The 17,854-nt window shown below is 34.8% G+C and overlaps 1 protein-coding gene across 1 annotated transcript; it reads left to right on the top strand.

The window, feature by feature from the left end:
- Positions 11,477 to 14,749, top strand: LOC104758922 (transcription factor bHLH94-like). The gene is made up of 3 exons (XM_010481895.2): positions 11,477 to 12,323; positions 12,693 to 13,088; positions 14,442 to 14,749. The coding sequence occupies exons 1-3, from the start codon at positions 11,838 to 11,840 to the stop codon at positions 14,520 to 14,522; spliced, it is 963 nt and encodes a 320-aa protein (XP_010480197.1). The 5' UTR covers positions 11,477 to 11,837; the 3' UTR covers positions 14,523 to 14,749.

Below are 17,854 nucleotides of genomic sequence, written 5' to 3'. Positions count from 1 at the left end.
TGTCGTGCACGTGATTTCTTCTTGTTACTAGCATATCTGGGAATTAAAACACGAGAGTCACGATAAAACAGATCCAGATAATAAAATGAGACGGTAACTTCAAAATAGGGGACAAAATGGTCTCACTCGTGAAGAGTGCATAAAGAGGCATTTTGCGACTTCAAAAAATTTCTAAGCATGAATAACTCGGATTCAGAATTGATAAAGATCATTACCGCTCCCTACAAAACATGTTTAAAAATATACGACAATCAAGCTCCCAAATTTACGTGATAACAAGAAACCACTCTGATGTTGTTGTACCTGAACAGAGTCTCTAATCCTTGGGAACACCTGTACCAAGAAGAAAAACAGAATCAGCAAATATTATTGTATATACTTCGTAATGCCGCAATGCACAACATCACCATTAATGTTGTATTTTACCCATGAACATGGTAGCTATTATAACATTTATCCATTAGCATACAGAAATCAAAACTAGACCTTTTTGGTAAAATATTCAAAACGTGCATGGTCAGCTTGGATCATGGAGTCTGCATCAAATCTTTCATAATTCTACAACAACGACAAAAGATATAAGATATGTATGTCTAGAACGTTTATGTTTTATAACACAAGATGATAATTTACCTGAATGACATTGCACAACACTTTCCGAAGAACACCTTCGTATTCACACTCCAGCTTCATCTGCATTGATTCAATTAAAAGTGAAACGAAAATATACCCGCAATGCATATAATATATAGGTGTACATTATGCTGTAAAAAAACAAAAAAAAAAAAGAAGAAAAAAAGAATGCATATATGCCCACCTTTCCTCTATAGTTCAAGCAATGGTGATTGAATAGAGTATTCATCTCTGAAATGAAATATTATTGGGGTTAGTACGACTTTGGAATTTAGCCACAAATGGAAGAAAAAAAGGCAATGGGCAGAACAATACCTGCGGTTAAATAAGAACTTAGAATTATCGACTGTCGATAGAATCGTGCATGTCCATCCAGATACCTAAACATAAGACGAATCTTACTTAATAGAGATTCTAACACATACATTGTATTAGAGACAAAAAAAAAAAAAAAAAAAAAAAAAAAAAAAAAAAAAAAAAAAAAGAAAAAAAAAAGAAAAAAAAGAAGAAAAAAGAAAAAAAAAGAAAAAAAAATGAAAAAAAATGAAAAAAAAGAAAAAAAAATGATTAAATNTCTGCATAGACTTTACGTCTGCGTGATCGATAATCAAAACCTCGATGGAGGATAGATAATCAACATCTAGTTGCTTGTTTTCTTCTGCTTTACCAATGGCCTTAACTATCCCAACGGGTGAAGCAATAATCATGTCCGGTAAATAGAAATCACTATACAGCCTAATGCTCTTCTTTGTATGCTTAATGCCTATCATAAAGATATCATCATCGTTCCCCTCACCAATAAGGGCTTGCCAATCACAAGGCTTTTCTGATTTCCAATATTTGGATCTCTCCACATCATCACATCCAAATTCTTTATTAAACCGGTCAAGGTTGTCTATATTAACCTGTAACAAATGAATGATATATGAGGAGAACATAAATAACTCGAGACATAATCAACTACCGAGACAATATCAATTTACAATTCTAAATAATTTGCTAATATCTGTTTGATGTCAAGTAATCATAGAATAAGTCATAAGGCAACATAGTCACAAAGCAGATACCAATTAGAAATATTAAATGACTGATATAATTCATAAATTTGTATACCCTTTGTGCTTCTGCAGGAGTTAATTGTATGAGCCTCTTCACAACGCGAAAGGCAATACTCTTGTATGGTAGTAGAATCAGTACCTAGATATACATAAAATAAACGTAAGACAATTTTTCAAATGCGGGAAACAACAGATTTAATTTTAACACACGAAATCGGTCACCTTTGGACGAGTAAAACCTTGGTCTCGAAATCCATCATCAGAAAGAACTTCCTCTTCAGAAAGTTTGGAAATTTTACTTTCATTCTTCTTGATAAGATCTCTAGTTCTAAAAATGTGATTCAACTACATAAGAAGAAGACAAACACTGACTTCAATAAATCTTCCTGAAATGCTAAGTAGAAACTAATATGATTGGTCTTAGAAAAAAAAGAATACATGCACATACAGAATGCATAAGGGCAAGTCCAATGGGGATATATAATTTTGAGATTCTTAAATTTTTTAAACAATATATTTTGTAAATAAGAACTTGTGGAATCTTAACTAAAATTATTCCTCCAATGGTAGAATTTTAATTGGGGTTCTTATTTATTTTATTTTTTTTAAATTCAAAACAAAAAATATTTGTAAGTAAAATTATAATTAATATGAAAGTTTAAACTTTAAACATTTGAGATTTTATGAGAGAGAGGGGGGAGAGAGAGAGCAAATTGGGAAAAAAAATTCTCTCAATTAAATATTATACCCAGTGATTTGGTGACACGTCACAATATCTAAAATTTTTTTGAGCTTCCTAATAAGAGGAGCTCTTCCTTATTTTTGCATTTCTGATTTTTTTTTTTTTTTTTGCATTTTTTCCTTAAAACTTCACCTAATAACCTCCGTTGGGGATAACCTAAGAAGGTATGCGTCCATGTGACTTAAGTCTTCACCAAGGTCTTTATTGTAAAAAGGGTCTCTTGTTAGAATGCAAAATATCCATATAACTATTGCCTAGAAAAACAAAATATTATAGTTAAAATATATATATATATATATAAAAATTTAGGAAAAGGGTGATTCGCAGAATCCGAGACATACAAATGGAGAAGAATTTTCTCCTGTTAGATGGGTTTAAATATTTTCGTCCAGATTTCTCGTATAATTGAAGCCAATGCTTAAATAACTTAGGCTTGAGACTATAAGTTGCATCACTCTGAGCTACCTGCAAAAAAAGGTTTTTTTTAGTGCTACTTGTAACTTCTAATTAATATGGTATCAGAGCTCTACAATTGAGTTTCTATTGCTTCCGCATCTCGCGACGGAGACGAGTTTTCTGATTTACTCTTGTTTTCAATTTGTTCAAGAATTGTTCGCCGTTGTGTGCGATTTTCTCATTGGAGTTTTCTTTACTTTTTTTATTCTCTTAATTCTCTCTTGATTGACCTTTGTGAGTTTGATTCTAGCTTTTGATTTCTCTTTTCGTCTCACTTTCTTTGGAATTCTTGTTCTTGCTTTGAGAATGAGTTCGTCTAGTCATTTGAATGCTCCAATGAATCGACCTCCCACTCCGAACCCAGTGAATCTTCAACCGCAATATCAAACTGATCAGTATGAGAATCCGTATCATCTGCATAGTGCTGATCACGCAGGGCTTGTTCTCGTTTCTGATCGTCTTGTTACTGCTTCGGATTTTCCTTCCTGACGTTGATCGATGTGGATGGCTCTTAATGTCAGAAATAGACTTGGATTTATCAATGGTATGATCTCCAAACCCCAAGAAGATCATAGGGATTTTGGTTTATGGTCTAGATGCAATGATATAGTTTCGACTTGGTTAATGAATTCTGTGGATAAGAAGATAGGACAGAGTTTGCTTTTTATTCCTACTGCAGAAGGAATTTGGAAAAACATTTTATCTAGGTATAAGCAGGATGATGCACCTAGGATCTTTGCTATAGAACAGAAATTGAGTAAGCTTGTCCAAGGTTCCATGGATGTCTCGGCTTATTATACTTGTTTGATGACATTGTGGGAAGAACATAAGAATTATGTTGAGCTTCCGGTTTGTACTTGTGGACGTTGCGAATGTGATGCAGCTTTAAAATGGGAGAAATTGCAACAGAGAAGTAGGGTTACGAAGTTCCTTATGGGATTGAATGAAGGTTATGATCAAGCAAGACGTCATATATTGATGTTGAAGCCTATTCCTACGATTGAGGAAGCATTCAACATGGTTACAAGTGATAAGAGACAGAAGGTTGTCTTACCATCTACTAGTATAGAAAATGTTGTTTTTCAGGCTGCAGCTCCTATGACTGATGGGGAGGCAGCATACATAGCAGCTTATAATAGTGCTCGTTCCGTACAGAAACATATATGTTCTCATTGTGGTAAAGTGGGACACACTATCCAGAAGTGTTATAAGCTTCATGGGTTTCCACCAGGATATAAAACTGCTACTACAGGGTATAATGTGAAACCTCCTGCTCCATTTCAATCAAGGATGCATGTGATGCAGTCGCAACCAAGGGCTCCACCGATGCAGCAAATGGTCCCTGATACGTATCCTATGCAGAAAGCTAATATTGTCGCTCAAGTTTATTCTGATACTGGTGTGTTTCCGATGGAGGATACATCTTATGGACCGTATATGCAGTATACACCGAATGTATCAAATGGTGGAACTAATCAAATTCTACAGGGTTACACTCCACAACAAATTGAGCAGATGGTGGCTCAGTTCAAGAGTCAAGTTCAAGTTCCAGAGCCTGACTACTTCATCAGGTTCTAGTATTCCTAGTGATATGGCTACTATCACTGAACATGGCTTGATGGCTAAGAATTCCACATCTGGTACCACTTTACTCTTTCCTTCTACTAGTCTAAAATTTCAAAACAATACTCTCACTTTTCAAAATCACATTCTGTCTTCTTTACAACACCTTTTACCCGCTGATGCTTGGATTATTGATAGTGGTGTTTCGAGTCATGTGTGTTCCAACTTAGCCATGTTTACAGCATTAAGACCAATATCAGACATCACTGTTACTTTGCCTAATAATGCTAGAGTCTCTATTACACATATAGGAACCATACATATAAGTTCACGATTGATTCTTTATGATGTTTTACATGTCCCAGATTTTAAGTTCAATTTGATTAGTGTAAGTAGACTTGTTAAAACTCTAAAATGTTCTGCTCATTTCTTTGAAACTTGTTGTTTGATTCAGGAAATTTCTCAGGGATTGATGATTGGGAGGGGTAGAGTCTTTCAAGATCTCTGTATTCTGGCTACTGAGAATACATCCCTCTCTTCATTGACTTCTGCAGCATGTTCTTTCTCTGGTTTCGTGGTTGCAGACGGTTTACTTTGGCATCAACGACTAGGTCATCCATCACATTTAGCTTTACAAAGACTTGTTAGTAGCATTCCTTCTTTAAAGAATTTGTCATCAGATGTTTCACATTGTTCCATATGTCCTTTAGCTAAGCAACGCATATTGGCTTATGTTTCTCATGGGAATTTGTCAGATAAACCTTTCGATTTAGTTCATATAGATGTCTGGGGTCCGTTTAGTATTGAGTCTGTTGAAGGATTTCGTTATTTTCTTACTTTAGTTGATGATTGTACCAGGAATATTTGGGTTTATATGATTCGTAATAAAAAAGATGTTCATACTGTTTTCCCAGCTTTTCTTAAGTTTGTTTCCACACAATATAATACGATTGTTAAGGCAATTAGATATGATAATGCACCTGAATTGGCTTTTACTGAGATTATTAAAGAACATGGCATGATGCATTATTTTTCTTGTGCTTACACACCACAACAAAACTCTGTTGTAGAAAGAAAGCATCAACACCTTCTCAATGTTGCTAGATCCTTGCTCTTTCAATCAAATGTTCTCTTACAATATTGGAGTGATTGCATTTTAACAGCTGCTTTCTTGATAAATAGATTACCATCTCCCTTATTGCATAATTGTTCTCCATATGAGCTTTTGACTGCAAAATTACCTGATTATACTTTGTTTAAAACCTTTGGTAGTTTGTGTTATGTTTCTACTCCTAATCATACTCGTAATAAATTTTCACCTAGAGCCACACCATGTGTCTTTTTATGATATCCATTAGGCTATAAAGGGTATAAAGTGTTGGATCTAGAAACTCATTCTATCACCATTTCTAGAGATGTCGTGTTCCATGAAAACATTTTCCCTTTCAAAACTAGTGATAATCTTTCTTCTTTGATAGATATGTTTCCTAATACTATCTTACCTTTACCTGCTCCATTACATTATGTTGAAACAATGCATATTATAGATGAGGACTCATTGATACCTACTGATCCATCTACATCATTGTTCTTCCTGATCTTTCTACTGATCCATCTACATCATTGATACCTACTGATCCATCCATCATCATCTACATCATTGATACCTACTGATCCATACCTTCATTGATACCGCCAATAGCAAACCAGGATAGTAATATTAGTGATAGTACAGAGACAACTGATACTGATCTTTCTGCTCTTCCTATTGCTAGGCCTAAACGTAACTTGAAAGCACCTAGCTATCTATCCGAGTATCATTGTTCTCTCATCCCTTCTATATCTTCATTACCACCTACAAATCCTCCTCTTCCATCAAACCTTCCCACCTTACTTAAAAAGACAACACCATATCCTCTCTCCTCTGTTTGCACCTTAGATCGATATACACCTCTTTTTCAATCTTATATATTCTCTTATAGTCTCGAAACAGAACCAAAAACTTTCCATCAAGCTATGAAATCAGTGAAGTGGACTAATGCAGCAAATGAGAAGTTACATGCTCTCGAGCTTAACAAGACTTTTGTTGTTGAGACATTACCTGCAGATAAGCATGTGATCGGCTGCAAGTGGGTGTTTACCATCAAATATAATTCTGATGGATCTGTAGAGCGTTACAAAGCGAGACTTTTGGCACAGGGATTTACACAATAGGAAGGCATTGATTACCTGGAAACTTTCTCCCCGATTGCTAAGCTTACGAGTGTTAAGCTGTTATTGGGACTCGCTGCAATCCGAGGATGGAGTCTTACACAGATGGATGTGTCTAATGCTTTTCTCCATGATGACTTGGAAGAAGAGATATATATGAGCTTGCCTCAAGGATATACACCTCCACCTGGTACTACCCTTCCTCCTAATCGTGTGTGTCGTTTACTCAAGTCCTTATATGGATTGAAGCAGGCGTCACGGCAGTGGTATAAATGTTTATCGTCGTAACTACTGGGTGCTAACTATGTCCAATCACCGGCTGATAACACTCTTTTTGTTAAAGTCTCTGTGACATCTTCTGGTGCTCTTTCTATTGTGGATGTACTTGTATATGTCGATGACATTATGATTGCCAGTAATGATGATGTAGCTGTGAAGACATTAAAGGACTCGTTGAAGGCTGCTTTTAAGATTAAAGATCTTAGTCCTGCCCGATTCTTTCTTGGCTTGGAGATTTCTAGATCATCACAAGGGATCTCTGTTTGTCAGCGCAAATACGCTCAGAATCTTCTCGAAGATGCAGGACTACTTGGTTGTAAACCAAGTTCTATACCTATGGATCATAATCTACGACTTACTAAAGATACATGAACCTTGTTACTGAGTCCTACCTCATACAGAGAACTTATTGGACGACTGCTATATTTGAGTATCACTCGACCGGACATCACCTTTGCCGTTCATCAGCTCAGTCAATTTATCTCAGCTCCGACAGACATTCATCTTCAAGCTGCTAATAAAGTTCTTCGTTACCTGAAGCAGAATCTAGGACAGGGTCTCATGTACTCTGCTTCGTCTGAACTTTGCTTGAATGCTTTCTCGGATGCAGATTGGACTACCTGCAAGGAGACAAGATGATCGGTGACAGGTTACTGTGTTTACCTAGGCTCATCGTTGATTTGTTGGAAGTCTAAGAAGCAGGCTGTCACTAGTAGAAGTAGCACTGAATCTGAATATAGGAGCATGGCACAAGCCACTTGTGAGATTATTTGGTTGCAGCAGCTTCTGAAGGACTTACATATCAAAGTTACTTGTCCGGCTAAGCTCTTTTGTGATAACAAATCTGCTATGCATATTGCCATGAACCTAGTGTTTCACGAACGGACGAAGCATATAGAGATTGACTGTCATACCGTCCGAGATCAGATCAAGGCTGGTAATCTCAAGGCTCTTCATGTCCCTACTGAAGAACAACATGCTGACATACTTACTAAGCCTCTACATCCAGGTCTCTTTCATGGTTTACTTCAGAAAATGTCAAATCTTTATCTTCCACCTTCTTCGGAGATAAAGATTTGAGGGGGGTGTATTAGATGTGTTGGTTTATTTTGGTTATGTAGATTGGTTAAAACCGGTTATCTTGTTTTACATCTTAGTTAAGTATATAAACTAAGAATGTAATTAGGAGAGGTTTTTAACAACTTGTAACAAACTTTTATCGGATCAATCTAAAACGGTGTTTCTCACCTTTTCTCTCCTCCGTCGTATTCATACTTTCCGGTTAATCGGAGTTTAATACAACACGTTTATACTTCTTCGTATCCTGTTTCCTATGGATATTTTCATGTGGTCTGTGCCTCTTCAGCGTTAGAGTTAAGTTTGGAGCCATCGAGGGAAGCTAAGTGAAAGAGAGAGAGAGAGAGATGAATTCAGGACTAGCGAACTGAACCTCTTTAATAGCAAACCCTAATTTCAGTTAAGTCTTGCAAAACCATAAATCAGTCCGGTTTAATACAAATACCAAGATTGAATCTTTCTGGTTCGGTTGGCAAGGAGGAAAAAATTCTTAATTAGTTCTTACCACACTATACGTGAAATCATCTTTGGCACCTAAAACAGGAACTCTAACTCTCTATTGGTTTTGGTACTTATGAGTCCTCCAAAAGAATTACCAATAAGAACGAGCTGAAGAGCTAAGATTTGATTCGGTGAAATCCCAATCTCAAGCATCTTTTTCTCTCTAGGGCCGTTTTTCTGCACTTGCCATAAGTAGAGAGGTCGAACCTATAGTCAATAAAAAACATTTCTTTCAGAATATAATTCTTTTAAATTGGCAGCTTATTATTATTTTTTTTCAAATATATATAAATTTGGAGCCTATAGTTTTTAGAATATGTTTAAATTCACTATGATCTAGTTAATATTTTGATTTGATAATTGAACTATCGATTTTTTTTTTGGTAGATTTGTTTCGATTTATTTTAAATTATTAATACGACTAGTCTCTCCAATTGTTGACTTGAATTTTACTTCTCTCGACTAATTGTTCAAATTATTTAGAACAGTCGATTAAATATATTGTGTTTGTAATTAACTTTTTATATCGTCAATTGAAACCATCTTGTGTGCTGAATAGAGTTTTGGATAAAGAGGAACACAAATATATGAATAGAAAAAACACATAATCGCAAACCAGTGCTGTCTCATTTGCTCACAATAAGACAAACCGCATAAATGGACGATCATATCTATCTTAACATTTTTGAACTACATTTTTGTGACACCTTCTCTTATCTTTGTATTCAAACAAGTCTCAACTAAATTCTCTACAATCCTTACAACCAAACACAATCGTTTCCATATTTGATAATATTAATTTTCTAAAAACTATCTACCTAATTTAAATCAATATGTTAGACTAAAATATAATTCTCCTTGCATTTTTATTTAATATTATAATTCTCCTTACACTATTTAATACATAAAGTTAATGAAATTTTAGATTTTTTTTCAGCATATGATGTGATTTGAATTTTTATAAACGGATATATATTTTAAAATTTCTCTTAGGGCATCTCCAACAAGACTCCTCATTTTGAAGGGAGTAAATCTTTAAAATGAAGATTTGAGAATGGTTTGCTCCAACAATAACCCCTCAAAAAAATCTTTAAAAACTAATTAATTTGTAATATAGTCCTTAATATTTCCAAAATTCACTAATAATGATACAAACTCTTAAATAAATCTATATTTTCTATATTATACAACATAAAATATTATTTAATTTACTATACAACACACATTATTACATAATAAAAGTTACATGATAATATAAATTAAATACATAATGATTAAAACTTTCATATATATATATATATATATAACACAATAAAAATTATATCAAACAATATTAAAAAATAAAATACCTTATATGATAATACAAAATAATATGTAATTTTCAAAATAAAAATAAAAGAAAATTACATGTAAAAGAATAAAAGTACTCAATATAACTATTTTCATAGTGCTCCCATATATGATAAGTTATTGCATTGTTGTTGTAAATTTTTTTTTTTGTAAATGGTATATCTTTTATATATCAATAATTTTAATTTATTGTGTTTGAATTTATATAGGTATATTTATAACAATTGAATTTGATAAAATTATTTGTAAGATATATATATATGTATATATTACAAGGACTAAAATGAAATTTGTAAAAACATTTGAGGGTCTCAATAGTGCAACCTCAAAATTGAAGGCTCACTATTCAAACCCTTAAAATTTGAAGGTTTAAGGGTTTGTTGGAGTTCAAAAACCCTTCAAATTTGAAGGTTTGAGGGCTTGTTGGAGAAGCTCTTAGGATATTTATAACCTAGGTTGCATGGAAACGGAAACGGATACGCGGAAGCGAAACATTTCAGAAACGGGAAACGATTTTTTTCTAAAATTAGGAAATGGAAACGTTCTGGAAACATATGGATATTTACATGTATATCTATATCTATATATTTATAGATATATAATAATATATAATAAACACTAAACATAAAAATCATATCAAAAAGCTTCAAACAACAAAGCTTCAAAATATAAATTTTAAATAGTTTGATTAAAACACTAATTAATATTATATATTTATATCTATTATAAAGTTTTATATTTCCAATTTATTTATTTATTAAGTTTTAAACTAAAAAAAGGTTTCCATCTTGTTTCCAAAACGGAAATGGAGTTTCCATCGTGTTTCGAAACATAAATTTCTAGGAATCGTGTTTTTGTATCTTGTTTCCGAGTTTCCAGGAGTTTCCGTTTCCGAAACGTTTCGGAAACAGGAAATGGACCTCAAAAAGAGTTTCCATGCAACATAGTTTATAACCAAACAAGTATATCCACATATAGAGCTCGAAATACATTTTTAAAGTACAATAGGGTGCCACTACTTTTTGGCTTTTTGCCAACTTCAGGTCAGATTTTTAACTAAAATTATAACCGATTCAATTATCCGGATCCTCTTTAAGATTACCGAATATTTTGGGCCGGTTTTTAATCAATAACGTATTTATTTACATCCAATTAATGTCAATTAATGTTTATTGTATCTTAGGAAATATCTAATTTACATGCCAAATTTTTAAGGCTGAGTTTGACAAAAAGAATTGATAAAACAAATTCTGTAATCACATCGATATAATATAGTAACTAATTCAAGATGAATACATCTTAGGAAATATCTAATTTGCGTTTAATAAACAATTACATATTTGCTAAGTTCTTATTAGCTTTAAATGTACAATATTAATCCAATAATAACAATTGAGAATTAAAATAAGAACATGACATATCATTCATTCCTAAATCATAACAATATATATATATATATATACATATATATATATATATGCAATTTACCATCAACTACAAACACCACTGAACTATTACAATATCATATTAACAAAATAATAGATCCGTGGTGTACTACGGGTAAAACCTAGGGTTATATACATTTTTGTGTACTTAACCGGCCAAGATAGTTCACAGTCAAGTCCCGGAAAAAAAAAACAAGAGCGTAGCTAGGAATCATACAAACTTCCCCACCTGTTGCCCATTATTAGCTTATAGCTAATTACCCTTTTTAATAGTCCAACAACCTGAATAGAGAATACATCTCCCTTGGAGCAAACTCCCAAACTATGCTTTTCACGTGCAACAAGCTGTAGAACTCGTTCCCCCTTTATAAATTAATACCGTGTTGATCAGTATCAATCATCTCACACTTATCATTTATTTCACTTTCATTCTAAGCTCCCAATGTTCATTATCATATTTTAACATTAGTGTTTAGCTATTCTTATCAAAGAGTTACTTTCCTTATAAGACTAAGAAGGCTAATGGCTCTCGAGGGTGTGTTTTTGCAACACGTCAACATCTACAGTTATAATGGCAAAGAAGCTTACTCTAACCTTTACATAGAAGATGAACCACACTTCTATGATCTCCAAGCCTCTCTAACTTTTCTCGATAACCAAACAGAAAACTACAACTCTACTTTTCTACAAGAAGATCACTACTATGAGGATACTACTACATTCCTTCATCAACCTCTTCCTGAAATTGCAATTAGTGAAGCAAAGATTACCCCGAACGGAAACTCCTCTGGTAGCCCGAACTGCGATATGAGGTACCACCGAGATAAAGAGATAGACACTTCGGGTAGCAAGAAGGCAACACGCCGCAGAACAAGGGTGAAGAAGAACAAAGAAGAAATCAATAATCAACGTATGACTCACATTGCAGTCGAGCGTAACCGAAGAAAAATGATGAATGAGTACCTCTCTGTTCTCCGCTCTCTCATGCCTGACTCATACGTCCAAAGGGTATTCTTCTAAGTCTACATTCATAATTATGTAGCTAGTGCATCTATGTATTTTTTATATATAGACTAACAAAAAAAAAACATTCATATTTTTCACGTTCCATAATTTACATCTTTAGAATTTTTAGGAAATTAATTTGAATAGTAAATAAAAGTGAAAAAAAAAATTACTTTATCTATCTGAAATTATGTTCTTTACTCTGAATATTAAAAGTTAAGTTAACGTTAATGTTTTGTTTCTTTTTGATATCCCAAGATGGCTAGGTATCATATCAACTTTAACAAGAAAGAAATATTTAGACTTTATTACATGCATAATTTTTTTGTTATTATTATGAGTTTAGTGTTATTTTTTCTTTCATGATTTTAGTGTGACCAAGCATCAATAGTAGGAGGTACCATAAACTTCATCAGAGAACTTGAACACCGTCTTCACCACCTTAATAATAATGGCGAACAAAACGAAAAGTCCTTATCAGACGGCGATATCGATATCTCATCCGCCACACCTTTCTCGGACGCCTTCAAGCTTCCCCAGTACTCAATGGGTTCATCTTCTGTCAGCGAAAACGTGGTTGTCGATAATGCATTGGCTGATATTGAAGTAAGCCTCGTCGAGAGCCATGCAAGTCTCAAGATCAGATCAAGAAGGAGACCAAAGCTTCTTCTCAACTTGGTCTCTGCTTTACAAAGCCTAGGGTTTATCATTCTTCACCTTAATGTCTCCACTGTTTCTGACTTTATCCTCTACTGTTTCTCCACTAAGGTACGTTTCTGTTTTAATCCTTAATCACTATATATTTACCCCTGCATTGACAAAGTTACAGTGGTAAAGAATATTCTAAAAATAGCTGTAACAAAAAAAAATAGATTTATTCCCAAAAACACAAAACCCAAAAATTAGAGATCTCTGTGTAAGTTAATTGTAAATCAAATGCTAGGCCTAGCCTTAACCTAATTGTTTTTCTCTTGTCGCCTATTGTTTTATTGATTTAAAAAATGTGATTGTCACTAAATAGATCATTATAATAATCCTCAGTTTCAAATATAGGTTTGATTATGAGGATAATTAACATGTCGATTCTGGATCCTTCTGGCAAAAACAGATATACTTAGTTATAGCGCATTCACATGCAATTCTTATATAGTCAATACAGGTTTCGTTAATTTAGTCTCTAATACAATTAAAAATTAAAATACGATATTTAATGATAACTTCAGCCAAAATATAACTATTCTATCATCTATCTGTTATTTATTAGTAATTTCTTATGTTTTCATGTTTTGAAGTTTCATTGATATAATTATGATATATATATATATACATATACATATATATATAGAGGTAAAAAAAAACGTTAAATACAAAATATTATATATATCATATAAAAATTTAACCAAAGTATCACTCCTCTACTTTAACATAATTTCGTGGTTTGTTCTTTTGTGCTAAGAAATTATTTAGCTAATTAAACACTTAGTGTTCCAACATTTTCTCATTACATTTTTATATTATACAGTACTATTTTTTATCATAAAATTTTATCTTTTACAAATAACATTGATCTACAAAATCTACTATTATGGTTCAGTTCTAACAACTTACATAACTGACTATTTGTAATCCTTGTGAGAAATTCAGACCGAAGTAATTAATATAATCTATGTTATACAAATGTAATGTCATATGAATGAAGCATACATTAAGGCCTTAAGAATGAACTATACTTACGTTGGGAACAACACATAACCAAAAACAATTTACTCAATTTTTCTCTGCATGTGAGAACGTATTGAACATTGGAAGGATAACCATTTTATGCATAGACAAACAGACGTCGCCAAATTACTTACTATTTGTAGACCCCGACAGCGATTAGATGTAAAAAGCACTTTAAACAAAACCATTTTCATTAGCATATAAACATTACTACAACTTTTTCGTAATTTTTTTTTGTTGCTTTTAATCAAAATAATAACAAACATTTTTTTTCCGTAAAACCCAAAGATTTTTATATATTGAAAAAAAAAATTGCCATATATATATTGAGTCTTGATCTAGTGGTAATTTAATAAAATATACTTTTAGTTTAATTCTTTTTCTTTCTCAACTATGCAGATGGAAGATAAGTGTACGCTTACATCAGTGGCTGATATTGCTACCGCAGTGTATGAAATGCTCAGTATTCAATATTCATGATGATGTTTCCCAACAGTAACCCTAAAGTAGACCGGTTTGCAGAGTCAATGTTAGCATGATATCATTGGGGTTGGGATATTTTGCTACGAGTTCATATAAATGTCCTTGGATAGTACACTTGATTTGGTTGTCCAGTAGTTATATTTAATATTGTGTACCATTTTATAGATGCTTCTGTCCATTGCACTTTCCACACATTATAGTAAACATGGACGGTCCATTTTTTATTTAAGTTGTTGACAAAAAGTAAATGGTAACAGCTGGAGATAATTGGTTGTTGGATTTGGTTAATATTCGTAGAAAACAAACTTTATTTTAAAATTAGAATTGTGTAGGCACATTTTAAACATAAAATCGACTAGTCATTCTCGACCCATCTAATCTGTCTCACCAATAATTGCCACCGTGAGGTCCGATGAAAATAGTTTGTACCAAACTTTACAAAACCAGGAATCTATGTTTTTCAATGGGCCATGATATGAGTCCGCCGAAACCACCTTTCTATATCTCCTTAACACTTTTGCTATTTTATATTTAGAGCAAATAACATCCACACCCACTTTCTTACAAACAAATACCAGCCACACCCACTTTCCACTCTTCTTATACTTTCTACCTGTAAAATTACATCTTACCCCTCAAAACTCTCTTCAGTCAATTTATTTTTACTTACCCATCTCACTTTCTTACCGATCTCAATTTTTTTTCCAATCAGTACATTTATTTTTTACAACCGTAAAAAACACAAAACCCCAATTCCCCCCCAAACCCGACATCCCCAATTCTCTTCAACCCTAATTTTGCATTTCACGAGTTTCGAATCCCTTGTTTCCTACCTCTCCTTAATTTGTTCCGTTTGTTCCATTAGCTCCATTTGTTCCGTTTTCCGATTAACTTGCCGCCGGTAACCGCCTTCGGACATGGCAGAGCCCCGTCGTCGCGTCTCCAAATTTTCGACCGATGAACCGTCATCGGCAACTGTTGGTGATACTTCTGGAGAAAAATCTGCAGATTGGGATGATCGGCTCCCTCTCCGTCTGTTTGCAACTGACCGTTTCCCCGACGCTAGGTTGAATGTTTACTCACGACCTGATATCCTGACGACAGTCCACAATGTTCTCAAAGGCACTCCCCAATTCGATACGATTCTTAGCTCAAGTCTGGGTTCTCTATTCCGGCTTCGTATTGGTGAGTCTCCTATCTCCTGCAAATTACTCCACGCTTTGCTATGTAGGCAGGTTCTGTCCAAAAAAAAATACGAATTGTGGACTGTATTCGGTGGATACCCTTTGAGGTTTTCTTTAGTTGAATTTGGTGTTGTGACTGGCCTTCAATGTGACGAATTTCCGGAAGATTACGACCCCGAAGACGACCCTGCTCCCGAACCTCATGATGAATGTTACTGGGACACGTTGATTGGTAGAGATCGCAAGGCGACCCTGGGTGATGTGTCCACTATTTTTGAAGACCCTACTATCAAGGATTTGGATCGGAAGCTTCGTCTAGCGTTGCTACTCATAGTCGATGGTGTACTCATTGCCTCCAGCCAAACGAGCCGACCAACTTTGAAGTATGTTGAGATGCTTGAAGACATCGACTCGTTCCTAGCATTTCCTTGGGGCAGAGAATCCTTCTTGAAGACTATTTCCACTATGAGACCTGATCTCAAACCGCAATCCATACCAGTGGCTAAAAGACTTAAACGGCAGGGCAAGGTTCAACCAACGGACTCCGTGAAGAGTTTCACGGAGAAGTTACAATAGAAGTCCTTCCGTTTGCATGGCTTCCCTCTTGCGCTTCAACTGCTCGCATATCGTAACATTTCTGGATTACGAGACAAGGTACCAGGTGCTGGTGACAGCCGCACTTTCCTGGAATGGTGTTCAGTTGGCCTACCAAAGAATAATTTACCTTTGACAGACGTCATAAGTGTTGAGCATTATCCAGATGTAAGTTGTCTTATATACACATTATTAACTTGGATTACATTATCCACGTGGATACACACATTATGACATTTTGTCTATCCCAACCGCAGCTATTAGTTTCTCCGTTTTTGGAAGCTGTCCAACACGAAGGGATTGTTGAATCTGGTTGGGGAGAGTGGGACGATGAGATTAAAGACAAAAGGATTGCTTATATGGAAAGTCTCATTCAGGCAGGACATATCTTCACCAAAAAGGAATGGCCAGGGGGTGATTGTTCTTTGCCTTTAATAACTCTACCTGATAAGAAGGGCAAAGGGCTTCACAGGAAGCACATTATTCCTAGGCGGAAAGAGATTTCTTCCAAACTTCGTGTCAATCAACCTTCTCCCAAGTCCAAATGCTCGAGTTCTAAGAGGCCCCGTGTTATCTTCTCCAATACTGAGGATAATGGTTTCGCTGATTTCAAAGCTGCTGTAGAGAAAGAACTTAATTCTATTAGGGATGCGTCAGATAGTAAGTTTAAAAAGCTGCAATCTGAGAACAGGAAACTACAGCAGCAGATTAACTCCCTTCGATTCCGTAGGCGGTTAAGACTACCGCTAAGGCGCACCATTAGGAGGCCAGCATCCGTCTCTCCCTCTACTGTCAAGGAATTACCACCGGCCCCTGTCGCAGTCGATGAGTTTAACTGTCCGGAGAACGCGGCAGAGAATGTTACGGTCGGGACGTCACCCCCAACTCCTCAACAATCTCCGACCAAAGCAGTCACGTCTCCTGACGATATCCTTCTTAACCAACACGACTGGGAACAATATGTCCACCCGTTTGGGACAACGGTATGTTGTTGTTTTCCATCATCTTGTAGCTAGTCTGAATGCATTGGTATTCATCTTAGTCAAATTATACAGGAACATTCCGTTGGAAACTGCTCGTCCCCTATGAACGATGTGATTCAGGATGATTCAGGATGTCCGAACTCTTGCCTCAATCCCGTTTATGACACTGAGACTAAGGTTAGACACACTTGTACCTTTTATATTAAACTTCGAGTAGCTTCCTTTTTGTTAATTAAACTACTTTTTGGAAAACAGCAATCCCCGGTATATGACACCGTCACCAAACCTGTTCCCTTGGATGACCAATCGGTACATATCCCATATTTTTCCTTTTTCAACATTTACCCCAGTTTACAAACTTACACTGTCCATGTGGATACATTTACAATATCAACATTCACCCCAATTTCCAAAACTTTACAAACTTACACTGTCCATGTGGATACATTTTCAATATACAGGCTGCGACAAATATTGATCAAAACGGAGTTAACTCTGCTACTAATGCATCTCCACAACCCCTACAACCTTACACCAGCTTGTTACAGGGATTTATTGGGAACTCTAA

This window comes from Camelina sativa, chromosome 17, assembly GCF_000633955.1.
Source record: "Camelina sativa cultivar DH55 chromosome 17, Cs, whole genome shotgun sequence".
Taxonomy (NCBI): domain Eukaryota; kingdom Viridiplantae; phylum Streptophyta; class Magnoliopsida; order Brassicales; family Brassicaceae; genus Camelina; species Camelina sativa.
This window is presented reverse-complemented; position numbering and strand designations above follow the sequence as displayed.

Bases quoted from the DNA above. Each gene is read 5' to 3' on its own strand.
- LOC104758922 (XM_010481895.2), top strand. From the start codon at position 11,838: ATGGCTCTCGAGGGTGTGTTTTTGCAACACGTCAACATCTACAGTTAT. The intron at 12,324-12,692 runs GTATTCTTCTAA...TCATGATTTTAG, and splicing joins CTGACTCATACGTCCAAAGG to TGTGACCAAGCATCAATAGT. The intron at 13,089-14,441 runs GTACGTTTCTGT...TCAACTATGCAG, and splicing joins TCTACTGTTTCTCCACTAAG to ATGGAAGATAAGTGTACGCT.